This window comes from Gambusia affinis, linkage group LG08 (genome assembly GCF_019740435.1).
Source record: "Gambusia affinis linkage group LG08, SWU_Gaff_1.0, whole genome shotgun sequence".
In the NCBI taxonomy this organism is placed as follows: Eukaryota; Metazoa; Chordata; class Actinopteri; order Cyprinodontiformes; family Poeciliidae; genus Gambusia; species Gambusia affinis.
The window spans coordinates 10,931,171-10,958,922 of record NC_057875.1 but is presented as its reverse complement, the minus strand read 5'-3'; the positions used below and the strand labels follow the sequence as shown (position 1 = coordinate 10,958,922).

The window sequence follows — 27,752 nt, the reverse complement described above, 5'->3', positions numbered from 1 at the left end:
ACTTTTAGTTTCTTGTATACCCTAAGTAGCTGGGCATACTGCAAAATCTGCCAAAGATCTCACAGAAATAAATCATGTCTGAAGTGGCTCAAATGCTCAGCAAGTGCTGTAACAAAATAAAGTGCAAGATGAACAAAAGACAGAAGAAATGTTGTCAATTAAAGTTTTAAAATCACATTATAGAAATTTGAATTATTTTTAATGAATTTGTGAGGAAAAACAGCCCTTAATTTACTAAGATGTACTTGTAAGTCCTACTTCTAAAATACTATAGTTTTTAACTCATACTGACATGTCCTCTCTTCTGTTTCTTGCAGCTCCAGGAGGTTTACCCAGTTATTTATTCAGAGGGTGTGGCACGCTGCATAAAAGGCTGGCATTGTTCTAAAAAGCACTAAGTACATGAGTGCATGTCACATTTGAAGTTGAACACTACAGGAAGTTAGTGTGGAATGATTGTTGGCAAGATGTTAAGCAAAAAGATGAAAAGATTTCAAAAGATTAGCTGTTACTTTTTCAAATTGGAGTAAAGTGGAATCTACAGTATTAAAGTAAACATTATGCAGTGACATTCTGTCATTTTCCCTGAAATCAAGAGAACCTTTTATTTTGTATCTCACTCTAAGTGAGAAATGTTTTAACTGGTTTCTAATCAAGGTTTCTTTCCTGAATAGGAATTAATTTATGGTTATGCCTAGTTTGTTAAAAAAAAAAAAAAAAAGTTAGCCTCAAACCTAAATGTATTCCACCATAAAATATTTTTTTACATTATGTATGTCTGAAATAGCAAACGTGGCTGCTCTTCTTCTTGTAGGTAAGCTCCATCAATTCTAACTGAAAATCCTGTTCGGAAACAGGATTTTAGACTTCCTGCCACAGTATATGTTGGCAGGACAACTTTACACTCCATCAGTTTGATCACAGGGGTCCATCAAGGACATTTCCTGTGCTCCTTACTGTGTTGAAACATGACATACCAAATCAAATACAAACCATTGGGAGACAAGTAACTGCGTTAAACTGGGAAATGGAGTTCATGCCCCAATACAAACGTTTAAATCCAGTATGAAAGTGTACGGTAATATTATTTAGCCACAATATCTTATTTTTCAATTTCAAAGTTTACCTTAGTGTTACAAAGTTTATGACAATGACACTGAGGAAACTGAAACTTTATTCTTTATTTATTTTTCTTTTTTAAAAGTTTTCCCCTGGGATTTGTCAAGGCAGTGTTACACGTCCCTGAGAAGAGACAATAGAAGATAAACAAAATTACAACAAAGACGTCTTTCCGGCTTAGAGCAAAAATAACTACATCTAAACGTAGAATTTTTAAAACAGGTAGGCATGAGCAGCAACAAAAAGGAAAAGATCAACCTTTGAGGCTAAGATAACATTAAAAACAAAAGATGACAGTATTTTCAGTGTTATAAAGAAAACCAGAAAATTTCTGGCATCAGCCTAGAAAGGTCATCTTTACTGGCCTAAATGACAAGCTTAACAGTCTAATTTCCATCAGATTCAAGGCACTGATTGGAGTGGCACAAAGCTCTAGTCAAACTGGAATGTGTACCAAAAATGAAAATATAGTTGTAAACTTGATTTTACAAATTATACAGGGCTCCCATTTATTTTCCTGTGCTAAAATCCCATATTTATTCTGAAACAAATTCAGGAGTTCTCTCTTTGAATAAATACAAAAGTTTATGAAAAATCTTTTAACATTTTCTGCACTCATCAGGCTTTAAATGTGGAACCTTATGGATGAATGAATAGATGAATTGACTGACAATTGAAGTTTGTAGGAGAAAACACAGGACGATACAAAGATTTTGCAAGTTTTTCATATTCAATCTTAAAAATATTCAAATTCCAAACTTTTAGAGATTGGATAGAAACCCTGTATTATAATAGATATTTTTTTTAATCTGCCCTATTACCATCTGTGTTTGCAAAAAAAAAAAAAAAAGAATTACACAACAGAACGACTACTAAAAGGAACATCAATTATCGCCAAGAATACAAATAACCTTAATTCTGCTGGTTTTTCCATGATTTTCAACAGACTGTCCACATACAGTACAGACCAAAGGTTTGGACACACCTTCTCATTGAATCCAATTAGAAAGTGTGTCCAAACCTTTGGTCTGTACTGTATATAGAAAAACATATTGGTCCTTCAACCAAGAAGTCTCTCAGATGTTATCTGAACAATGTCCCCATAGCAATCAGAAATCCTTTTACAACCAAGGATCCGATCAATAGCCTGTGATTTATACACAAGTTATTTCTGCACTGCATAAAACAAAACTTCCACATTTCAAGAATTAAATAAAAATAATCCTGGAAATTAAATACATAAAGGACTTGTCTATGCAAACATCTATTAGTCACAGCTGATTGGAATCTACACAATAAATCTACACTTGATAAGCAAACTGAGGTATATGGCCGAGAGTGAAAATAAAGCGAAATGTTTAACAAAAGTTAAACACGAAATTGATTTTATAAATATTACATCTGTCATTTATAAAAATAAAGAACAGTTGTATTTAAGATATACGCAAACCAAGCATCATTTTCTTTCCGTCCTTTTTACCAGTTCACTTACATGCAAGGCTGAAAAAAAGGACACTTGTGTGTTCTTGCATACATTCTTGGAGTGTATTTAAGTTCAGTTTCATCTTTGGAACAATTCATTCTCTTGCAGCCTGTGATGCAGATTGGCACTTCAGCAGACAGCACGGTGAACTACGAGGACTCGCAGTCTGTACCATTCATCATTTGCTACAGCAGTAGTAGTACGGTAGTCAGGAGCAAATCCAGTGAATAAACTCTGAGCAGCAGCATCTGGGTAACAATGAGCTCCATTATCACCACATTCGTCATACAGCCTGAGTGAACAAATTCAAGAACCGATCTAATGTCCCTTTCTCTGACAGTCAGCAGGTTTAACACAGTTAGGGTCCAGCCTTAAAGTGCTTCAGTTGCCACAGTTGTACAAATGGCGAAGTTGAGGTGGGGTCACGTATGGCTCGCTGACATCTTCCGGTTCCACATGCCTCGTTTAGAGTGATAGTGGTGGAAAAAGTTCCTCAAATAGATCCTCTCCACTTCCAGCCCACCTTGGAGGATCCTAAAGCAGAGAGCAGCATTGTGGATAGTTTTAAATTATTATGTAAATAGAAATATTACAAACCGAGAGAAATATTTTTGTTTATTACACACAGCACCTTTTAAAAGAACTCATACTTAAAGTTTTTGTCATTTTCAGAAGTTACAACCACTTAACTTGTGGTTATTTTATCTGAACGTTATGTGATATACCAAAAGAAACATAGAGTAAAATATAATGTGTAAATATTATTCCTTTTTATCTTTAATTTATCTCCTCTAAAGACGTGGCATCCGTGATAATGTAAAGCTGAAGCCATGTTCTTTGTTTGTGAACACAAACTTAGCCAGTAGAGATGATTTTGATTCTAGAAAACTTCATCCATCTTCCCCATTAAATTTTACCATTCTTTGCTAAGTTCAGACAGCAAAAACACTATCTAGACAAGAAATAAAAAAAGCAAGGACAATGAATAAAATAACATACCAAAGCATACTTGATGCTGCATTTAAAATGTAATAAATTCCAGCTAAATGGAATCCTCAGAGAGTAACAAACAGACCTGTCCAGGAGCTCCCAGTCTTCTCCTCCCCATCGCTCTCTGAACTCCCTAGTGTTCATTCCTCCAATGGCATCCAGGTCAGATTTATAGATCCCCAGTAAACCAAAACCATTCACTTCCCAGTAACCTGTATGAACAAAAATTACATTTATTAGTGGATAGGTCGTTTGTTTTCCAGAAGACCATTATGTATCCTATATGAAATGAAATGAATTTTATTCGAACATGATACAAATATAAAAATAAAATAGTGCACAGTAACAAGAAGTGCATATATCATTATCTACAATGGCTCATTTAATAATTTATACTCTATGTTTATTTATGCTCCATGCATTTCATGCAGGTCCTACAAGAAAGAAAACACACAGAAAGTTTAAGGATTTAATGAAAAGAGGTAATTCATGTGGCCCATTGCAAAACAAAAACAAGAAACCTAAAAGATTTGGAAAAGTCGCTAATCTCTGAAGTGCACATTTCTTTGCTGAAAATCTAAGTCAGTCCTTTAATTCACTCTGACAACATGTAAAGATATAAATTCTGACTTCTACTGTCTAAAAGCACTGCAATGATAGATGTAATTTTATACCACTCAAACTATTTGAGTCAAGGAGAAGTGGAAGTTCTAACCAAACCAACTCCAAAAGCGAAGCATCTCTAAAGAGGTTTGGTTTCTGTTCATCAAAAACATTGACATGTCTTGTTCTAATGGACTAACCAGGATACATTATGTTGAGCCATATAGTTATATGAAGCACATAAAAGTACATTCTGTTTAAAATTTAGGTTGCTAGTATTAGGTCCTAAAACATCGCTGTTGTTCCTTATTAGTTCCTTTAGTTAGATAAAATCTGTGGTCAGAAGAGAAACAAAGTGTCACACTGTTTAAATATAGCTCAATATATGGCAAAATATAAAATGTGCATAGGCAAAAAAAAAAAAAACAGTCATTTTTTATTGATTCAAATGTAATTGAGAAGATTATTTGTGATTGATCATGAATTAATAATCTTCTCATTATATTGGAAATGTTTCCACTCAAGCAGAAGTTTCAGCAGTTTGCCTTTCTGACATGTTCACGTGTTTTAAAACGGATTCAATAATCCTTGTGATGCAACTTATTTTTTTCATCAAACCATTAAGGATAATAGTTATTTTCAAACCTTACACAGAAGGGATGAACACTCACTATAGTTACAGACTATGACTATTTTAATTCATGAACAAATACTAAGTCCTGATTAGACTGAATTATTAGATGACCTCAAGCAAGCTGAAGATCCTTTCTTCTCTTGGTGGATTCTTTGCTGGATGTCAGAATTTGCAGAATGTTGGCTGTTTGTGTTTACTCCAGATGTATATCAAGTATTATTTTGTGAAAATGCAAAGATGAAACGAGACGGCCGGTGACTGAGATCTTGAACAGATGCTCAGAGATTTATATTTATATTTGACGGATTACAGAGCCAAGACACAACTGCACTTTGTTGTGTGCAGTTGTGTGAAAATGCAGTTTTTTATTTAGGATGGATTTTGGTACTAGGCTTACAATCTGTAGCAATGTAGCATTCAAACAGCTGTAAACCAACACACTGCACCAAAGCTACAGGAGCAGGTGAACAGTCATTGAAAAACAAAATTAACGTATGCATGTTCACCTCTGGCGTCTGATGGTGTACTGCCACAGTTCAGTCTGAGGACTATGGGAGCAAAAGCCATGTGTCCCTCCACGCAATGCTTCCTGATTGTGTCCACAATTGAAGAAGGGAAATGGATGTGAAGATCACAAAGAAACACGATGCTGTGGTCATCCTGAGAAAGACATACGAGAGGAAACTTACAATCATAATTCTAAAAAGACATTTAACATTGTGCTACATTTACTGTGTTGTTACAGTTCTCACATCTATTAGATCAATTCCTGCCTGCAGACCAGCTGAGCGCTCAAAGTTCCCGCTCAGCTTCACATACTGGTACCTGTTAAACCAGCAATGACATGGTACACATTAAAAGAGGTTTCACACAAAGAAAGAGAGATTAAAACTAAACAAACACAGATAAGCACAAACCTGGGGAGTGAGGATTTCTGCAGAGTCTGTTCCACGTCTGAGTCTGTGCTGCTGTAGTCAGTGATGATCAGGTTAAAATTTGAATCTCCGGTTTCTCTGAACACTTCCTCCATATCTGTAATCAGCTGTTGCACCCACCGAGCTTGGTTTTTAACTGGAGAATCACATTCACAAAAATGATATGGTTGTCTCAAGAAAGAAAATACAGCATGTGCACAAAAAACAACCAAAATTATCATCACATAACAATATTTCGGTAAACCAAATTAGAAAAGAACTCCCAACTCTGAATGCATCAATCAACTTAAACTTCTTCAGGTATGTTAAAAGGAAATTCTTAACAAAACGCATGCCCTGCTCATATAATCACTGACAATAGGTGACAACTAAAAAAATGGGCTCTGTAATCCACAATAAATCAGCTATATATTTATTTGTATTTCGAGGTGAAAAAGAGAGGATTTGACAGCGGGTGCTATTTGATTGTACCTTGGAAATTCTATGTATTTTGATCTCTTTGAAAAGATAAGTTACTTAGCTTCAAGCAACTTTTTAATACCAAAAAAATCTGTCTTTGTGAAAGTTCTTGAGAGAAACAATGCTGACACTATTACCAGTGCTAAACCTGACTTACCTATGAGGATATCAATGAGATGTTATTTTAGAATAACGCTGGCCCACACTGGCATAGAAATGGTCAACCTGATTGCTACCAGGTTGTCACTTTCATCTATTTTAATGTTTTCAGCTAACTTGTACTAAATGTTCTTTTTTTTTAAGGATATTTGTCAAATTTGGACATGGAAGTTAATAGCTACAATGAGCTACAACCCCAATGTCAACCGTAAAAAGCTAGGCTATAAAATTTATATGTGGCCTTTAATAAAAGATGTTCTTCACCTAAGTGTTACAATTGGCAATTAATATCCAATAACATTGTGTTTTACAAGTAAACACAAAATGAGTTCACATCACTAAAAAGCAGCTCACCATTAGTCTTGGAATAAGAGGAAGATGTGTTTACCAGGCACTATGAAATGAACAGTGGCATCGGGATTCCAGCGGAACCCCACCGGGTTGCACAAAACCAGCTGAGGTCGCGAGTGCTGGAGGATAAAGTCCTGGCTGGTCTGCCGGTTGTGGCGAATCAGAGTGTAGATGTAGTGCGTTAGACGCAGCAGCTGGCCATTGGCATCCTTCAGCTCCAACTCCAGGAGGTAGCGGCTGCCCCTGTATCCGTCCACACGCTTAACAACATTAAGCACGCGAACCAATGTGAATCGCCTGCGTGCACAGTCAAACGTGATAAATATATCAATGCCAATATGTAGATTAAATAAACTTTGAATAACTCAAAGTAAAAATCTTAAATAATGCAGGACAATATAAGAGAAATGCAGGCTAAATTATCATTTCTATTTTTAAAATTAAATATAAAATTAAAATGTCATATATTCTAATGAAAAATATATGACATGTCTTACTTGAAGAATCATGCCAAAAAAATATTATGAAACTCTTACAAACATGTACACCTAACTGATTATGGAACAGTCAAACTTGTGTTTTGCTTGTATATTGTTGTAATCCAACCTTTTTTAATGTACACTAAATTTTCCACTAATGTGTAAAGACAAAACACTCTGAATACCCAGCTTCTCTAGCACTAAACTTCCATGGTCTAGTCTTTTTGTGGAGTATTTCAGTAAGTCAGCAGTCTTACTGAATTACTGTCAAGGCTATAAATAATTTTGGCCCTAGTTATTGTAACTAAGTGTTCATTAGCTGTGATCCACAATCAACAAAATGACTGAAAGAAATACTGACATACATCACTCAGTGGGTAATAAATCTTCACAATTTAGGAGTTAAATATACATCTCATTTGAAGATGGGCTACAAAAGGTCTTTAGTTTCTTGTTTGAAGTGCTGGCAAGTATGAATTATACATACAAAAAGTCAAACCAATGCTCACCCCTTGTGCTTTTCATTAAGACGTTCCATGAAGGCATAAACAACAGTCAGAGCGTCGTTGGGATTCAGCAGCAAGTTTCCGGAGACGTTGCAGGAAAGGTCGATCCAATCAGAACGCTGCGACTGCAGGTCCAGGTGGTTAACCTGGAAGGTCTGGTTCCAGTTGACCTGAGTATCAAAAACTGGCGTTGGAGTGAAGTCCTCTTCATCAGGATCCATAGCCATGTCTCCTTGTTGCTCCCACGTGGAATCTGAATTTCCCTGGGTTGCATTTCCTCTGATCTCAGTGAAATCTTCTTCTCCTGCATGATCCCACTCTCTCCTCAAGTAAGAATTCTTTGTTTTTCCTTGAGTACTCATTTTATCGCTATTGTTGTGATTATTCAGGTCTTGTTGTAAAGGCTTATTTAGCTCTATCTCCTTTTCCCGGAGAGCTTTTCTGGGATCAGTTTTCACTTCATTTGATTTTCCGATAAACTGGTTGCCATTTCTGTTTGTAGTCGTGAAATGACTGTTGATGTCCGGATGGAGAACCTTTTCTGTTTCTGGACGCTGCTGCCTGTTGACAGCAGTGGGCTTTTGAGGCATAGCTGTATGCCTGTCCTGGCTTTCAACTGGAAACCTTTTGAGTTTCTGTATTTGAGTATAGATTTTTTTGGAATATCTCCGGTTTCGATGCTGCAGAACGGGTAGTTGTTGCTTTGCTTTAACATCCCCATTACCAATAAGTGCTGAAGAATTAGTTTGCTCTGGTTTAATGGTGGCTTTGACTTTCTGTCTCTTTGCTGAGCTCACCTTCGTTTTCGGTTCTACTTTTTTGATTGAGTCTTCATGTTTAAACTCCATCCTGTTTTGATGCGGATCTTGTTTGAATACCTTTTTAGGTGCTTTGCCTGCCTCCGTTTGAGGTTGTGCAACAGCACCCTTATCTTTTCTATTCTGAAAGTCTTTCATGTGTCCTCTTTCATCAGGAGATTTGTCCAGTGTAACATTAATGTCTCTTGTAGCAAAGGAGAAACGCTTGCGCTGGCGCTTCTGCACATAATTGTCATAATCATCTCCGTAGTCTGGATAAACATTGTTCTTCATCTGGTCTGCTGTTGTTTCATTCTCTCTGTGGTTGGGGTCATAACCAAAACTGTCCTTCTCCTCCTCATGGACTGACTTTGTACTCTGCAAACCAAAATCTGGCATTCACCAAAAACAAGATCAGAAGTTGAGAATAACATTGTCTGATTATGTAACCAAGTTGAAATAAAAAAATGTTTTTTAAATACCTCTGTCTCTGTTTCCTTTTTTGTACACATCTGTGCGGTCATATCTCATGTACCTAGAGAAACCAAACCTGATGGAAACAAAAAAAATCATCTAAACAGGAATTGGCTGCTTTTGGAGTTGACTGAATGTCATATCACAATACACTATAGATGTATCTATATATTTTTTTTGTAACCACAGAATTTAGCTGTAGAAACATGCACATCCACAGCAGCAGGTGTGTCTCAATACATCAGAAAATTATTAAATATAGATTCATCACACACAAAGTGCTTCATTTCGAGATTATTTCTGTGAATGCTGATTACAGCTGATGAGAAGCCAACTAAAGTTTCTCAAGAATATTATTGGAAAGTTTGATACACAATGTTCCACAAGTGGCAAGAATAATTACAGCCTTGAGAGGATCATGAACCAGTAAAGGGACATACTTAAGACACAGGCTAGCTACTGTTATATTCCTCATGTTTAGTTAGTCCCGAATCTGTCCACTCTGTCAAAAGTAGCAACACCTGGATTAATGACGAAGGTGTCACTTTGACTGACATAAGAGTCTATGGATTATTGTCAAGAGGAAGATAAGAGACAACATACTGAACAATGGAGGTAAACTGAAGCTTGTTATAAAATCAACCTGGACTTTGCAATTACAAACTGATCACCTCCATGCAATGCAGCAATTACCATCAACACAACTAATTAGTATTGAGACCACATGCTGTGTAATACAATGAATTTTTACACCACAATCATCAAAATTAAAAGAAATATAAATTGGACACATAAAACTCTGAGCATAATGAATCTTTATAAGTTTAGCTTTTTGAATTCACTTATTGAAATAAATAAGATAATTGCTGATATTCTGATTAACTGAGATGTGCCTGTGTCATGGTATTTTTATACAAGGGTCTCACATCTTCTTGTAGTAGGAGCTCTCTGGGTAGAAGCAGGTGTTTTCTCTCTCCATATGTGTGAGCCGGGTGTAGTCGTTTGGGTAGATGTAGGACATCTGAACCTATGGAATAAAAAAAACAATTACTGCATAAACCCTTGAAGCATATCACGTTTACAATCACAAAGACAGGAACTATGGAGTTCTAACAAAGCTGGATAGCCAAGATAGAACATGAAAGAAAAACTGTGGATTTTTAGATGCCAATTACTCTTACTTGGAGTAAGATTATTAAATAAAACCCTCAAAATATAGTCAAACTGAGGCAGATATGTTGGGCTATTTTAAAATATAGAGTTGAACCAAACATCAAATTAACAGTTTTTATTAACACCCTTTGGACCTTTTCACAGTTTTTCAATGTCCAAACACAAATCCTAAAGTATCGTGTTGAGATTTTTTGTGAAAGACCAAAACAGCGTGTCAGCAAAGTAAACCTGCTAAAAGGTGAAGGTGGCTGTTTAAATAAAATATTTTGCAGGGAAAGAAAAAAAAATCCCCAGTTCAATCATGCAGTGACCTACAAACATCATGCAGTCAGAAAGTTTTGTGGGTGATTGCTGCTTCAACGGACAGCAGATGGTTGTACTATTTTGCCTCAAAATTACATTTTCTTTTGCTTTTCTGCTTCTTTTTGTCAGCCTCTGACTACTAAAAAGCACATTAACGCCCATTACCTGCAGACAACTTATTATTGGACTGAGTTGCTTGTCAGTTGTGGCAATTCTACTGCAATAACAATTTGACCAGTCAGACATCTTCCCATAGTGCAGTGTGGCAGGAGGTACTGACAGATCCAGCTCAAGAGGTGTGACATGTTTAAGTCCTTTTTTTTTAACTGTACTTTGTGTGCAATGCTTAATTATTTTCTTTAAAAGCTGTATTTTCCTGGGCCTATTAACCTCTTAGCTCTGACCAGCCACTCTGTCAATGTTGAGGAAACGCTTTCCTACAGCATGGTGCTACCACCTCCATTTTTCACACAGATTGTGTGATAAAGTTGATCTGTAGTGTTACTTTCCCTGCCTACACACACGGCATCTGACCATGGCGTGTTTTCTTCCGCTCATGTATGTGGTATCTCCTGCAGGACTTTGTGGCAAACTTCCAATTGGATTTCTCAGGTCTTTATTTCAACAGCGTAGTTGTTCTAGATCTAGAGTTCTTGTGTGTTCTTTGGCTACTTCTCTAACCATTTCTTTCTCAGCTTGTCAGTTCAGGGTAAATGGCTATGTTCTGTTAAGTTGTGCCATTATCTCCCTTTTCGGTTAATGTCTTGAGCAGTGAATCTAAACCAAGATGAAATTACAACCGCTTTAGGGATACAACTAGGAATATCTCTCCTTCTGCTTCACAACTCAATCACATAAAAGCCCAATAAAATAAATTAAACTTGTACTTGTAACATAAAAAAAGCAAACATATTTAAAGGGTACCAATACATTGGGAAGGTACTACAGGCAGTGTGAGGTAAACACAACTTCGAAAACTTCATGAAAACATACAAACTGCAGTCCTTGGTAACGAAGCAGAGGGAAGTCTTTGATCTTGTAAGTGGGGTTATATGTGCAGTCAGGAAGAATGCTTTGTAGGAACTTGCTGTTTATCAGATGGACTGCAAAACAAACAACATGCAGATTATGTTTTCCTTTGACGCTTTGATGAACTTGCTCAACACTTGCATCCGGGGTTGACAGGAAATAGAGCCATTTAGACACGTCTCTCACCTTGGTAGAGTGTGTCTCTCGGGTCTTTTCTCAGCATGTCTACTGCAGCATTGCGCTGCTTTGTGGAGGTGTGCTCATGACTCGCAGCTGTCTGTGGTATGTGGGTAACATAGCTCATCCTCAAGTCAGACTCATCTGCAGGACAAAGAGTTCAAATGCGAGAAGTGGGTCACGTTTTCCTATGACTTGCAGTTTCAGCAACTATGCAAAGCTAAAGTATATGGTGTAATTTTTCAATCACGCTCATGATGCACCCACAGAACAGACTTTTCATGCATCTTCCATCTTGAGGCACTCACCAACATAAAGGGAGATGTGTTTCGACTCAATAATCGTAAATCTGAAGTTGTGGTCCAATAGCTGCCACTTAAAAACAACAACAAAAAAAACAAACAAAAAAACATTACTTCCTACTTTGATACCAACATTAAAAAGATTGTTGATTCTTGGAAAATACAGAATCACTCGATCTGAGTGTGGTACACTTACAGCCACCTCCACATGGTCAGTCCCTCTGTCATTTTGCTTGTGAATAACTTCAAAAAAGTATCTCTTTTGAGCTGAAAGCCTGTAAGACAGTCAGTATTCTTCTTTGGATTTTTGCATTAAAAATCATAAAAGCATAAACTGTCTGGAAAGATAGTCTATTTTAACACCTGAACTGCAAGATCCATTTTCTACTAAAATGCGACCGCAGTTTTATGGTCAGATTAAAATCTGTTGCTCCATTTCTGTGATGACTTCTTGGAGCTGACTTAACTTGTGTCAGTTTTTCTGCATGAATCAAACGACTCATCTAAAATGATAATTTAAGACCAGTTTATTCACCATATATACATTTGTTATTTTAAGCTATTTTTATTTTTGAAGCTAACTGCAACATGTGTACATCATATTTTACAATCACAAAGAAAGATAAGTGCCTCATGACTCATTAGCTCGTAGAAACATCTTTAGCAGAAATAGCTTGAAGCAGTTTCTGTATGACTATGAGTCTTGCTCATAATTGTGGAGAAGTTCTGGCTCACACTGCTTCAGTTCTTTTGTTTCTTGTACAGTTCTCTTCATGTGGTGTCACAATTTTTTAATGATGCTGAGACTTTGACTGGGCCAGTGTATTCACTTGATTATTTTTGCCATCCTACTTTGCATCATTTTGCTGTTGCATGACCCACTTTGGCCAAAGTTCAGTTATCGAACAGAAAGCCTCACATTTGACTAATACTTTGGCATTCAAAGGTCTGACTGCAAACAGTGCAGGTCCTGTGGCTTGAGAAAGAAATCTGAATCCTTATCCCTCTTTAACCGCATGGTTGATATCCTGATATCCTGGTTGTTATAAGGTGTACAAATAGGTTCAGTTTCATTTTTGCAAATAGACTACATTATTGGCAAACGTCTCCAGATTTTGCAAACCTGAGTCACGAGAACACACTTTTCAGAAGTATGGAAAAGCATCTCTTGTCAATCCTACTCAACAAGCCACACCTGCTCAGCCTGTTTATAATGTTTCTTCATTTTTACAGGCAAAGTAAAACATGTCAAACCTGAATTGCAGCCTTTTGTGTTTCTCTCAAGTTCTATGGCAGGAGAACGACAATACTTAACCATATCAAGTATGCTGAGGGTATGCTTAATTTACTCCCATCCCCATGACTGTTTGCAACTTTTTTGTAATACTGCCCAGTGCATCAATACAAAAAGGCTTATTGGTTGATACAAGTTTGGCTTTAAACCTATACGTTAGCAATTACACCTCAGAAAACCAAGGAATGTTGAAAAGTTTAATTCACTCTTATTTTGAAATGCCAAAAAGTGATGCTTCCATAACTAGCTTAGAAGCATTTTAATGTAGAATATATTTCCAGGAATCTATCAAATTAAATTTGAGCTATAAATTATTTTAAAGATAATTACATTAATTTCATTCAAAAGGCAAATAATCCCCTTTTCCTCACTGGTTTAGTTCATTCATTACTGAAGAACAGTCATTTACAATAACCTAAACGATGATGAACGTAAGTTTCATTTTGAAAGTTCACCCTTTCAAGATGGCCTTAGTTTCTCTAATTATGTGGAACTCATGTTTGCAATATGAAGAAATATTGAGGTTTTGCTTTTGAAAAGTATATATGAGCTGTCTTTGAACAGGCCAACACAATCCCTTTTTCAGTTCAGGTTTAGTTGCTTTAGTCACGAGGAAGCTACTTTTGAGATAATCTGCTCTATCAAGTACTGAGGCTTTTATTTTGAAAAGTACATATTCTGTAAGATAATATTCTTTTTCAGGTCTGACAGTTCAAGTAGCAAAGCGGAACCTTGCAGTATCTTCATTTTGAACTACTGAGATTTCTGAAGCGCTTCCTTTAAGTTTTATTTTCAAAGCCAACATTATTACTTTTTAAATACCAGCATTAAATCCACTGGTCATGTAAAAAGCACATTTGCAAAGGCTTTTAATTTAAAGAGTATTGTTTGTCTTTGTTTTGACATCTAGCCATGTCTTTCTCTTCTAGAACTAGAAAAGTTTCTCAAACTAGAAACATACATACTTGAATCCTTCTTTAGAAGAGGGCGACCATTTTTCAAGACAACAATGTCTGTTAACTTTACTGTGCCTTCTGTCAGACACACAGAGTAACTACAATATGGATGGACTGTTTAAAGCTTAAAATAGCACCTGACTCAACTGCAACGTTTTGTTCAGTTCAAGCCTAATTAGACTTAAACATAAAACATGATTACAATGAAAAATGCTGCAGATGAACAAATAAGGTACAGCTCACATCATGACACCATCATAACTATTCAGTTTTAGTTGTACTATGGGAACAATAGTGGATATGAATCATATCTCTGTAACTGAGAAGGGAGACAAACCATACATTTCTTGCAAGGCAATCCACAAAATCTTAAACTCTATTCTCAAAGCCACCTGAAGCCATTACATTCCTGTCAGGAATATTCTCAACACAGCTGACTTTATTTTTGTTGTTCTGAATTGCTCTACAACATAAAAAATACTTCCTGTCTAACAGTTTTGTGAGAAATTGCATTTAGTAAAAATTTACTGTCCATAAGAGAGAGTTTTTAATCTTTTGCTTGAATTGGACAGTGTTTGGCAGTGATTCCTTTCAATTAATTGGAATATATAAATATTTGAATCTTAATTGGAATAATGTCAAAGAGCCCAGTGATGACATTCGCTAAAAATTGCTAGGAATAAATGTAATAATTGTTTGTATTTATATTTTTCATGACGTACAATAAGAGTTTATGTGTTATTGATTTGAGTTTACTGATCAGTAGGGATCAGATGCTTATCCTTATTTTGCTTGAAGTGTTAGGTATTCTATCAATCATATTAGTTTAATCTGATAAACTATTGATTCATTTCTTTTCTTACTGATACATTAAAGTCAATTACTGACTGCTGTGCTGATGGACATCTGTTTACTAGCTGAAATACTACAAGAAACATAAATTTGATAAAACCTATTAAGTAATTATACCAATACAAAGAGTGTGAATGATGAACTTTGCGGAGAGCTTTAGATTATATCAAAATTATTTCATACAGAATAAATTGTTTGAAAATGAGAAAACAAATAGATGAGCAAAATAAAAATAAAATCACAGTGCTGCAAAAGAAACTTAGGGGATGGAGCTACGTCAGATATGGAAATAAAATCAGTGGAAACAATGAGTCTGAAATGCAAGTGAAAGAAATCAAGTCTTTTTTTTTTTTTTTTTTGGATGAGTCATCGCTCAGAGCATAAAAGGACACACTGTATTTTTGACGCACCTAACTGGTTTGGAGGTCTGACTGGCATATTTCTCAAACTCTCCCGGGGCCGTCCACTCCGCACCAGTCTGGATAAAAAGATGTGCGCAAACAGATGTGACTGGGATTGCTGTGACGAAAAGAAACTTAAAAACTAGGAGGCCTCAAACATCCATACCTTTCCAACCCACGCCAGCAACTGGACATTAAGCGGGGATTGATCTGTACTGAGCCAAAGCTCAGAGTTGTCATCAGAGCTCACTGCAAACACAAAGTGTCCTGACAGAGGAAGAAAAATGAAGGGCATTGTTAGTATGCCTGCATGGGTTGTAAATGGAACGAGCAAAATGTTAAAGTAAAGGTTGTACCATCTGTATATGGATGTAAATATCCAAATATCCTGAGTCCATAGTTAATCCACCGAGGAGAAACAGCAAGTTTCTGGACTGTGGTCCTGGACTAATAAAAGGAATGACAAGAGAACAGTAAATCAGACTCACTGTTGGCTCAAAGTAGGAAGACAAGACCAGGATCAGGAGGACTTTGCATGTAGGTGTAGAATGCGCCCCTGATGGAAAACATTAGTATGTTTGCTCTGCTCAGGACTCTCCTCTGTCCCACATGAATATCAGGGAATTAGAGAACATACTGAAAAAGTGCATAGAAGAGACTTGGCATCTTTTAAAATGATCCAGAAAATAAATATTTGTTCTATAATTAAATTAAAAAAAAAAAAAAAAAGATTTTATTTGTACTTCCAAATTTTAGAGTAAATAAATACATTTATACATATAACTTTAAAAGAAAAGAAAATAAACGCATTTTATCTGACTGTACGTTTATGGAACATAAAACTAAAAATGCACAATGAGCTACATAATAAAAAATAAGGAAACAAAAAATGTTCTGTAGTTTAACTCTGGTATAGACATTCTATGAGGAGACTATCTGAAAAAAGGAAAAACACTGTTTAAAGTAATGTCTGAGGTATCAATAGTTCTAGAAGGCACCTGAGCAGTAACTCTGAATTTTTGTTTAGTGCTGCACAAGTTTGAGGACAGAGAGAAAGATAACAGGAAATGTTGTCAGTGTGTTTATTGACAACACATATTCACTTGTTGCACGTCTAAAAGGAGAAACATGTTTGGGAAGTTTTACTGGTATTATCAAGAGTCACATTTGACAAATTACTGCTTGAGATTAAGCGAAAACAGCTCGACTCACATGTGGATACAAGGGGTAGTGCACGTTCTTGCGCAGGTCTGCGGTAGAGGTGCCGCACCAATCCTCAAACACGTGCAGATTGGCCTGCCCCTTAAACTGCAGGGCGAGAGGGGAGAGTGGGGGCAGTGATATAAACAGAGCATTGTGTTTGCAGGAGCAGGACAGATCACCATCTGGCCACAGCATTTAAGCTAAAACCAACAAGTACGCACTTCCTCAGATGGTGCTCGACAGCACAATGACAATGGATCTCAACACAACCCTTTCTGTATATAAACTCGTGTTATTCAATGGGTAATCCAAAGCAAATTATTAGAAACAGGATGTGCGTAATCTATTATTATATGTGGGAAATCTATGTCAGTAAATAAGTATTACATTGAACAAGACGTCGTCTTGCAAAGACGAGTAGTATAACAGAAAGTAAACGGAAGCATTTAGAAAAATTACTTTCTAAATTTCAACTCAAAGTGAGTACAAAGTAAAATACTATATGCGCACAATGGAGCTGCTGGGTGCCACTCGAAGCCCAGATATCCTGTAAACATACACCTCTGTGACATCTGCCGAAGGGTTCGTGTTATCTGATCTGTGTGCATGCCGATCACAGAACAGAACAGAACAGGAACAGGACACTGGGACTGAGGGCCAAATCAGAGTGTGTGGTTAATCCGGTTTCATTAGTGGTCAAGATGAGCAGTTTGCTGTCACCACCACATTCAGATAAAGGTTGGCATGAGGTTCAGGCTTCAAACTCAGCAATATTATTGATGCAGATTGTTTTTGGTTACATATTTTAAGTGTCAAAGGAACTATTCACTCAGTGTCTAAGGAGTTCATTCATTGACAAATGTTCAGCATTAAAGTTTGCCAGCTATAACTCTGTTAAAGCCATACTTCTCATCAGTAACCTGTAAACTCTACTGTTCTGGTCTCACAACAGGCTCTGCTACAATGACTGCTATCAAACTTCCTGTTTTAAGGAACTTCTTAACGTGCAGGGTTTGCAATAATGACCTGCTGTAAACAGACTAACATGCTCTGATTCATTGCGAGGCATGTTTAGAGATGATGTAAAATAGAGACAAAAATCTGATAATTATAGACTGGGTCATATGTGCACTATTGTTGAGACAGCAGTGATGAAGTGGAGATTTGTTCAGAGTTAGGCTCCACTGTGAGCTTCATTAAGATAAAAGCTTGTAAAATGCATATTGCATTAGTTTTGGGGTGTATTTAATTTTCCACAAACATTCCTAGTTTTAATTAATATTAATCTTTTTTAAATAAAAACAAAGATGGCTGAATCTGTGCTGTGCGAGTTCAAGTTTGAATTAAACACCAATCATTTTAGAACCTGGTACAGCCCAGGTCATACATATGTTAAAACTCTATATTTAAGTCCTATTGAACTGTTTTATTGAAAACACTGCTATGATCATTATTGTCTGCATTGTGAAGCTCTAATTATAGCATATTTTAATTTACAGAAATATGAATGACTTTAAGAAAAGAAGCAGAAATAATCAAAATGTTGTGGAAAACTCAGATCTGAAAAAGAAAAGATCAAATATTCCATTGTCTATTTAAATTGCTTTCCCACAACAATTGCAAATACAATGTTATCAAAGAAGGTTTTCCTCTGCTAAAACATTAATTGAAGCAGCTTTAATCCACAATTTATCCCTTTAAGTCCATATTTAGTGTGAATACATTCACAGTGTTGATCTTTCTAAATAAATATCCTGTTGAAGGAGCTATTAAAGTATTTGTCACTTAATCACTTCTAGATTAATCACTTGATGTCAAGATGTCAACAGAACAAACAGCACCAAAGTGGAAATACAACTGAATGCAAAAAAAACAAATACCCTTTCCATACAAATCTGACAATGTCTAATATATCTATATATTTGTTGCCTTTCAACGCCATATTCATAGAAGTTAAAGCCTTAGAATTGGAATGATGCTCCAAATTCAGATTAAAAAAACCCCCTAGATTTTACTGACTTTTCATACCTAATTTCATACCTAATTCTCTTGTATGAACGCAAGATATTCTTAGCTGGATGGATATATTTTCATTTTTTAACTTTACAAGCGTTGTTAAAGCCAAAAGTTCTTTTGTGAGGGATAAACCCATCCCAAATTCTTCACTGCTGTTTAAAACTTGTAATACATATAAAATTAAAAACAACATTTTCTTAATTTTTGCAAATTAAGACATGCATTATCACCGAGTCAAACTTTCAAATCTGGCTTTTTGCTTAAAGTGGCCTTTTAGTTTGTGGATCAAAATGAAAGAAAATGGGTTGCAGAGAATAACAGAAATTAGTAGAGCGCAAGAAGGTTAAAAAAGGACAACAAACCACATGCAAAAACACAGCAAACAGGAACTATTACGATAAACCGTAGTTATGTTGGCAAGTAAGGCCATTCAGCTCTCTTCTGACATGAAACATGAGGTGAGGCAGCTGGCTGAAGCTCAGTCCTGCTTAAAATAGGGGAAATCTGATAAGCATGATAATACACAGCAGTGGAAGCTCCTGCAAACTGTCGCAGGAACAACCCTATAAACATGAAAATGCACTGAGCTGGGAGTAAAGTGGGCAAGTCCAGGCAGGTGATTTAGAGTTCAAAAGAGGTGAGCTGAAACTTTGAAGCATGCAAGCAGCTCCCAGACTTTCACACATACGCGCGCATGCCCACACACACACAAACCTCTGGTTTCCATGCTTGTGGAGAGAAGCTGGACCTCCAAGAGTCTGGATCCTCCACCCAGTCTGGTCGACCATCTTCTCCCTCCTAGAAAACACAATGAGCCATATTTAGCCTTAGTTTGCTTTCTTCCATTCCCTTCTTTGCACAAACACACAGTCTTACATCACCTTTATTTATTCAAGTTCTTTTTTTCTATTCGCTCCACTTACCTTTTGCCAGTTGCTGCTGTCAGAATTCACACCTGAAGAAAAGTAGAAAAACTTTATTATCAGAAATGCATGTTAAGAAAGACAAAAAAAAAAACATCCAATAAAAGACACTGGAACAATCACAAACAGCAAGCTTAAAGTAGCTGTTGATTGGGAGTCTGTTTTGCACGTTTTACATTCACTTTTTTTGCATTAAGTCTACAATGGAGTCTTAAGTGAGTCTTCGTGTTCATATTTACTACTGAGGACATTTCAATGTCTATCATTTTAGTCCTAAACTTGACAAACGTATGTGGTGCTTTTGGCAAGTTCGATGCAAAGAGTTATCCCCACTGACCTCCTCCATGTTTTCTGAAATTATAGAGTGTCTTTCAAAATAGGCCCCCACTGTGTGGATTTTTATGACTGTGGTAACAGAGGGTGAGCTGGGATTGAAGTCCCCGTGACGGTCTGTCATTACCACTAGGGTGGAGATCTCCAAGTTCTTGAAATGTGGAGGCCAAATATGACATCAGGGGTAACCCTGGAGTGTTGGTTAAGAACAAGAGAAGTATTTTCAAGTAGACATATACCGACTTAAATCTGATTCATAAATGGTGATGTTTTCCATAATGACGTTTTATAGCTGGAAAATGTAAGTTCCTGTTAAACATTTAGTCAAAGTCAAAAGGCCTTTGAGATACAGTTTTGTATTTATCACTGTGAAAGGTTTTAGATTCATATTTATGCTGGACACACATATTGAAAACCCTAGATCTTAAACATCTCCATCTTGTTTATTAACATCTCTGGAAAAATGTATCTTTCATTGCAGCAATGTCTGCAATCTTACAGCAGTGAACTTTGCAATATTCTTTCCCTCAGTGTGGAGATGGAAAGTAAACACACTTAGCTTTTCAATTATTGCTCTCACTGCAGATTTTGGTTGGTTTAGTCAAGTGGCTGTCTTCATGTTGTCATTTCTGCCTTAATAAATATAATTTTCTCTTCTCTTTCTGATTGTGAAGGGTGGCTCGGAGTCACATCAAATTTACTCTATACATATTTATTAAACAATGAGTCATTTGTCACCAATTAATGGATCCAACAAAAGGATAAATTATACAATAATTAACATTTACACATTAGGTGAAATATTAAAATATTTTTAAGAAGTCTGTTTCAATACCAGATATCAAAAGCTGATCTATTATGCAAAACTGGAAGATCTTGAGGCTTAATGTATTTGTGTAATAATGAAAAGTTGACATTATTAATTATGCTAGCATTAGCCAGTCAGCTAACCTTGTGTTCAAATTCAGGGATAACAACCTTAGTAATTAGGATTACATGTATGAATGAATTTAAAGCTGTCCCCAATTGAATTCAATAGGAATTTAATTCCCATTGAATTTTGTTTCAATGGGAATTTAAATTATTACTAACCCTATAAATATAAATAGCATAAGTCATAGTAATTGTATATTGAGAGGGATTTCTATTTTTCCTCCATCCTTTATCAGGGGGGCCAACAAATATGGAGGGTGCTGTACATTATTCATAACCAAAATAAGATTATGTGCAGAAGCCAGATAATTGAGCTGCTGCTGGCTAAGCAATATTTATGGGAAGGTTTATTCCATCTCCTATTTTAGAGGGGAAACAGGTTATACCTTTGTTTAGATAAACAAGCCTAGTGGAACATTATCTGCAAGGTAAAAAAAAACAAAAAAAAATAGAGTCTAGTGAGCTGTGATGAAGGTGTGCACATTTCCTTGTTAATGATTATACCCACATCCTCAAAGAATTAACCACATGAGCCAAATCCCTGCTAAGCCTCAAGAACAGAACAAAACAAACTGGTTACTGAAACACACGGAAAAGATGCATAAAAAGCCTTGAAATAAATGTATTATTATTATTGTTATACTGTAATGATGGTAGTATCATCTCAAGACTTTTAAAAAAAAACAGCTATAAGAACATTTAACTACAGTAAGACAGAAATTACTGCTTTTGCAAAACTGTGTGTGTCACAATTAGCAGTACATCAAATTTCTATATAATCAATGTAATGGAGGCTTTATTAAATTTTTTTTTATTTGTTTAGGTTTATAATTGAGCTGATTAACTATTTCACTATCCATATGTTGCAGAGCAAATGCAATTCAACAAGCCTGTATATGCACCAACATGTGCCACTGGTTTTACATAAATGTCTGTTTCCTGGGGGTATAAATATGATGCAACACAGAGATCCTTACTAAATTCCACTCTTCAAAATGAGAAAGATGAGAGAACATGGCAGTCATATAAAGTTGTGTGTTGTGCTTCATAGGTAAAGAAAATACTAAGTAAAAGTAGCCACTTGACTAAATTAGTACATATGTAAAACAGAGCAGTTAATTAAAGGAAGTTTAAGATAACTAAGAGACAAATACCTCAAAGAATTTCAAGTTTTCTGTCATACATGTTAAATCTTGTTCAAAGGTTTGACTAACTGCCAGTGAAATTAGCTTACTGGTATTTCAGAATAACTTTAAGGCAGAAAAGCGACATCAATCAAAATATCATGCACAAAGTGGCTTTAAAAACAAACATATCTCAGAAAAAAAAGTAATCTGCAGCCAAATATAGTCAATTCACTAAAGGTTAGAAGTGAGAAGATACTGAAGAATAACGTAAAGATGAGATGACAGAGTATGAATGCAATTTTTTTATTCAACAATTTTTTTTTCATTGCCACCTGTTCATTTACTTTTGAACGCTAAAGTTTCCACTGACCTTTACTAAAACCTCTAAATCTGCATCATCAATTTGTATTTTTTCCCAGAGATGCTGCTTTTAGTCTTAAACTGTAAGCTATGCAGTTCTTACTTTTCCTTCAGTCTGCAGAATATTGCAAAATACAGACACTCAATGTCAAAATATCCTCCAAGGAAACTGCAAATACCAAAATGATAGATGACACAGGAGACAGACTGGTGCAATGTTTCTTTTGTTTTTCTTTACATAACCTTCACAATGACCTTCCCTGTTTATTAAAACATGAATGAAAAAATATAAACTGGAATGCTTACCACATAGAAATCTTCCTACTCGTTTCCTTATCAGGACTTTATTAATTTCACCAGCACTGTTAACGTATCTGTAATAAGAGCCTGGGTGACCCACATGAGGGAAAAACAAACTATTCCTTAAAGAGTCATATCTTAAACCCTGAGCATGTGTGCGATCCCATAGCGACCTGCACTGCCAATCTGGATTGGTTTGTCCTCTGAGGTAGAGGTGATGAACATGGGATTGCCCTGCTGCGCAGGGAAAACAACAACAGCAATGCAGCCTCTATTTTCTAATAGGAGAGCTTTTAGAATAGTTTTATTTGAATTTTATTTACAGATTTAAGTAACAAATAGTAGTTGACCATAGGTTCACAGGTGGATTTTACTTCTGAAAAAGCAGTACTGAAAACCGTTTGCAGTGTTGCTTAATTTAGTTTCCAAACAAGTTCCGTAATACAATAAGCTTAATCTTTTATCTTTAGTCATGCCGTGAAGAGACTCTTTTGCATGGTATGTATAAGTGACTGTTAGTCAGAAGCTATGGGTGAAAAACATATCACAACATAAGTGTTTTTATATCAGCCAATATTGATAATTATTGATTAGGTTTTTTTTGTTTTAAATAGTTGAAACAATGCAAAAAAGGTGCCGTGACTTTTTCTGTTTTACACTCAATTTCCTCTCAAGCTGTTGTACTCATTTTCTTGTTTCACTCCAGGTCAAGTGAAACCTGAAACTGATAGTTGATAATAACAACCTTGCTTAGCTAGCCATGAGCTGCTCTGCAGCTTTTTTCTGACTACATCCCCCAGAATGCTATACGGTTCTGTAATGGAGTTCAGTAAGAATATTGAACATTTATTGGACGCATTTTCTATTGATATTGATCACGCGCCTATCATAATATATATTATTTCCCAGCACTATTAGAAGTTTACATTCCATGGTCATTTTTCAGTTTGGAACCAGTGCCTATGGATTTTTTTTTTTTTTTTTTTTTTAGAAATAGCTGTAAATTAAGTGATAATTTGACATTAAAATTTAGGATGGATGTTTAACTTGATTTTGAAGGTCATGTTTGGGTTCCTGGAATGAAGAAACCTGTTACCAAAAGTCAAGCTGAAGTAATATTGGTACTGAAAACCCAGGGACATTGGAAAGAAGTTTATTCTGATTTTAAAACATTTGTAGAGAAAATAACTATTACATATTACAATGTGCACCATTTGATTGGCGATATTTAATGTTACCATCTCAATCATTCTAATTCCAAGCGATGGATTATCAGCAGCCAAATGTACCGACAGAGCCAACAACCGTTAATCTGATTCACTTCAACATTAGAAAAAAAATGAACTTTCTGTAAACATTAGAACCAGCATCGATTTACAATTAAAAGCAGACACAAATTTTAGTTTTATCCTAAGAACAAAAAGACTCTCTAACAAGGAAATGTTATGACTTAATAAAGAAATAAAACCAAGTCTGTCTCCACACACAATATGCTCCATTACAAACAACATACTTTCTTGAAAATTATTTATATTCCTTCCAAGGTGTCAGGGTGCCCTATTAGCAATAGACTTATTAATACTACATAACCCTTTTGGCCTGAGAATCTCAGCCATGAAGGCAGTTATAGTCCCTCCAGTGAGGTCAAGGTCCACCCAGAGTTCTCCTTCCAGTGGAACACAACCTTATTCCATGTCTGGGTGGGAAGTAGCTCTTTTCCCATGCTTTCATACATGATCCCACTAGCTTTTAGTGTTGTTTCTAATATTGACTGGGAGGGGCTTAGTACAAATGCACACCACACTTTTCAGATTTTTGCTTGTAAAAAAGTGTTTAAAACCACGTATTCTTAAGAACAATTGTCCAACAACAATGAAACACTGACTTAATTAAGAAGGTCACAGTCGGTATATATCTCAAGGCCAAAGATAATAGTCCGAACTGAAGGAATTTAATCAGTACCTCAGACACTTAGTTGACGTTGTCAATCTCAAACAAGTTGCTGTTATTTTAAAGCCATTAAAAAATACCTATAAAATTGACTTGACATATAATTTATTTACTGTGTATTTTAGAAACAATGAAGTGTCTGGTCTGCTTCATCGTAAGGCCAATCTTAACCAAAATATGGGTTTGCATTCTCACTGCCCAATAAAAGAGAAGCAAAGGGTTTTCTGTAAGTCTGTAATTGGAAATGTCATTTCGAGAAACAAACGATCAAATGATTTTGAAGATGAATGGGTAGATAAATGAATGAGTATAAACTGCTATCAAATTGTTAAATTCCAAACTAATCAGACCTCAAACTAAAAAGAGGCTTTGTCTAATTTTGATAACTTACTGAAGTTATAACTTCACACCCCACAGAACTGATAGCTGCCTGGCCTTCATTTTGAAGCATTAAAGATAAGCACTATCAGTCCGCATAGCGGATGATTCAGCTCGTACCAAATCACAAAAATTTCCATCACATTTCCCCATCAGGGAATTATGTTTTTGTTGAGGAGCATAATGTATCTGCAGCCCGACAAACCCCATTTCATGCGTGTTGTTGAAAGCATGAGCATCATGCGTTTCTGTTTCTTTTATTGTGGGGAGACATCAGATTGAAAACTCTGGCTATTTTCATCTCCATCCAGTCGGCAGCCACAACCACATCCTCGAGTCAGTTTGCTGAGTGCGACAGCGAGACACGTTTTGACATGAGGTGAAAATAAAGCAGAGAGCACAGGATGTGTGGTTTGAGAGAGGCATTCTGAGCTCCGACTGACCTTCTGACCCCACCATTTGCCTAAATCCTCCTTACTGTCTTTAAAGGAACCAAAACACACACATCTTTGTAATACCGTTGTTTCATCTGCCTGAGGCTCTGTTGTCCAGTGAACACAATGACAGGTTTGAGTTCCTGCAGGCACTATTTGGGTAAAGGAAACTTACTGCATTTGATGTTATGTGGAAACAGATTTTGACATTGATCAGCAAACTCAAAATCTAAGCTTTAATCTTAATAAAACCCTTAAAGATTTCTTTAACTGTGAACATTTGCTTTGTTATTTTTACATTTTTTGTTGTTAATCAATCCTGTCATTCAATGTGTACAGAGAAATACCTGAACCATTTGAGATTTTTCACATACATCACATAAGAAGACAAACACAAATTACTGCCAAGTAGTAAAGTGGAAAGAAAATGATATGTGGTTTTAAACACAATTTTTTACAAATGAAAATCTGAAAAGAGTGGCATACATTTGTACTAAGCCCCTCTCTGTCAATAGTAGAAGTATATTTCAGCTGCAAGTATTGTGGGGTGTATCTCTACTAGCTTTGGTAGGATGGGTCTAACTATGTTTAGAGACGTTGTACTGGAAGGTGCATCTCCAATCCAACCTTAAGTACTTTATCAGCTCTGACAAGATACACACTACTTTGTGTTGGTCTATCCGATAAAAAATTGTGGTCGTGACATGTTAAAAGTTAGAATTTTCAATGAGTTATTTTCCAAGACATAATAACTCAGCTTCTTGCAATCAGTAAATCTTCCAATTGTATTTTACAACCATTTAAGCTCCTTCAGAAATACGATGACTCAAGAAGAACTCATCACACAGTCCAGAGAAGCGCAGTGACAATGAATAAAAATGCACAAATGTAATTTGAGACTTCTGCACAGTCATTATTTCTCTCTTGCACTCCTTAACATTTTATACTTCCTGTACATTCATGCAGGTTACTTTTAGTTTGCAGCAAAGTGAAGGAAAAAAAAAAAGTTGAAGATACATATAGCCTACTTGTTGAGCCCCAACATACCGACATGACTGGTCCAAGCTCTTGCAGCAACAATCTCGTGGTAAACTGCCAAAAGTCCAACCAGGAGAATCGTCGCAAACAGAAAATATCTGCCATTCCGCCGCAGCTTCTTCAGGGGGAAAAACACCCTGATCATGTTGACTGCGGGACGAAATTAGCTCCCGAACAGGTTATCCGTCGGACCCCCCCGCTCTGTTATCAGGGGGAGACCCCAATACTCAGCGCGAGCCCTCCCTCCAGAGAGCGAACCAGACGGCCAGCCAGCCGCCCGCAGCTGCTCCGGGAGGAGCGCTGCGACTTCAGTGCTCCTGAAAGCCCGGGCGATCCCGGTGCGAGAGTCCACTGGCGGCTCTCATCCAAGAAAAAACCCCATCCTGACCTGTGTCACCCGGTGATCTGGACTGATCTCTCCTAATCATCAAAATATTTCAAAGGGTTTTCTGTAAGTCTTAATCACGGGAGGGCGTCCCGCTGGCGTGCTGACCTCTGCTCCCTCCACGCATTGAAGCGCACAATGAAACAAACGAGGAGTGAAATCTCACACCAGCTTCATCCCCGTCTCAATTTAATCAACTCAGACACAAGGTGACAGGAAGCTGAGCCGGTGCTCCTTCTACATAGAGCATGACGTGCGAAGATACCAATAAAATACAAAATAATATAGGTTCTTGCGCGCTTTATTCTGATTGAGCTGGGATAAAAACTCTTTATTAACCAGTTCATTAATAAAATGAATACATTTCAATTATCTTTTTTTTTTCTTTTTTTTTTTTTACACATGTATTTAACGTTTTATTATTTTGAAAGGCCACATCGGAAGTGTTACGTTCTTGTTTAGCGTTAGCTTGATTTGAGTGCCTAAGGGAGGAGTAAACAAGCCAACCAGGTAGAAAACCCCCACCCCTTTACCACGAAATCTACCTGTTACAGGTAAAGCCACACGTATTTCCTTAATGCTGTATTTTTCCGTCAGAATCCAACCTTTCAAGCCCATTCTTCTGCCTCATATTGATTTGCTTATTTATCTATTTTAATTAACTGCTCTGTTTATTCACCGAAGGAAACTTTAAATCTATGCAAAGTGAGATTATGCACAATCAGATAGGCAGTCATGAAAAATGGATGGGTCACAATTCCTTCAAACATAAAAAAAAACACACACTTTAATCTAAAACACTTTGGGCAAAGTAATCTTTCTTCTATGGACTATTATTGTCTTCCTGATACTGTATTGATAACAATATACTTGAAAGTGATTCATTTAAGTAATTA

General features: G+C 36.3%; 1 protein-coding gene across 1 annotated transcript; it reads right to left on the bottom strand.

Annotated features, from left to right (window-relative positions):
- Positions 1-1,161: 1,161 nt before the first annotated feature.
- Positions 1,162-27,028, bottom strand: b4galnt3b (beta-1,4-N-acetyl-galactosaminyl transferase 3b). Its single transcript, XM_044124640.1, has 20 exons — positions 26,481-27,028; positions 19,619-19,650; positions 19,410-19,493; positions 16,689-16,784; positions 15,833-15,923; positions 15,643-15,743; positions 15,486-15,553; positions 12,170-12,248; positions 11,980-12,046; positions 11,681-11,815; positions 11,459-11,568; positions 9,916-10,016; positions 8,998-9,065; positions 7,722-8,907; positions 6,771-7,030; positions 5,747-5,900; positions 5,582-5,654; positions 5,336-5,489; positions 3,678-3,804; positions 1,162-3,136 (listed from the first exon to the last, which is right to left on the bottom strand). The coding sequence occupies exons 1-20, from the start codon at positions 26,614-26,616 to the stop codon at positions 3,025-3,027; spliced, it is 3,234 nt and encodes a 1,077-aa protein (XP_043980575.1). The 5' UTR covers positions 26,617-27,028; the 3' UTR covers positions 1,162-3,024.
- Positions 27,029-27,752: the final 724 nt, after the last annotated feature.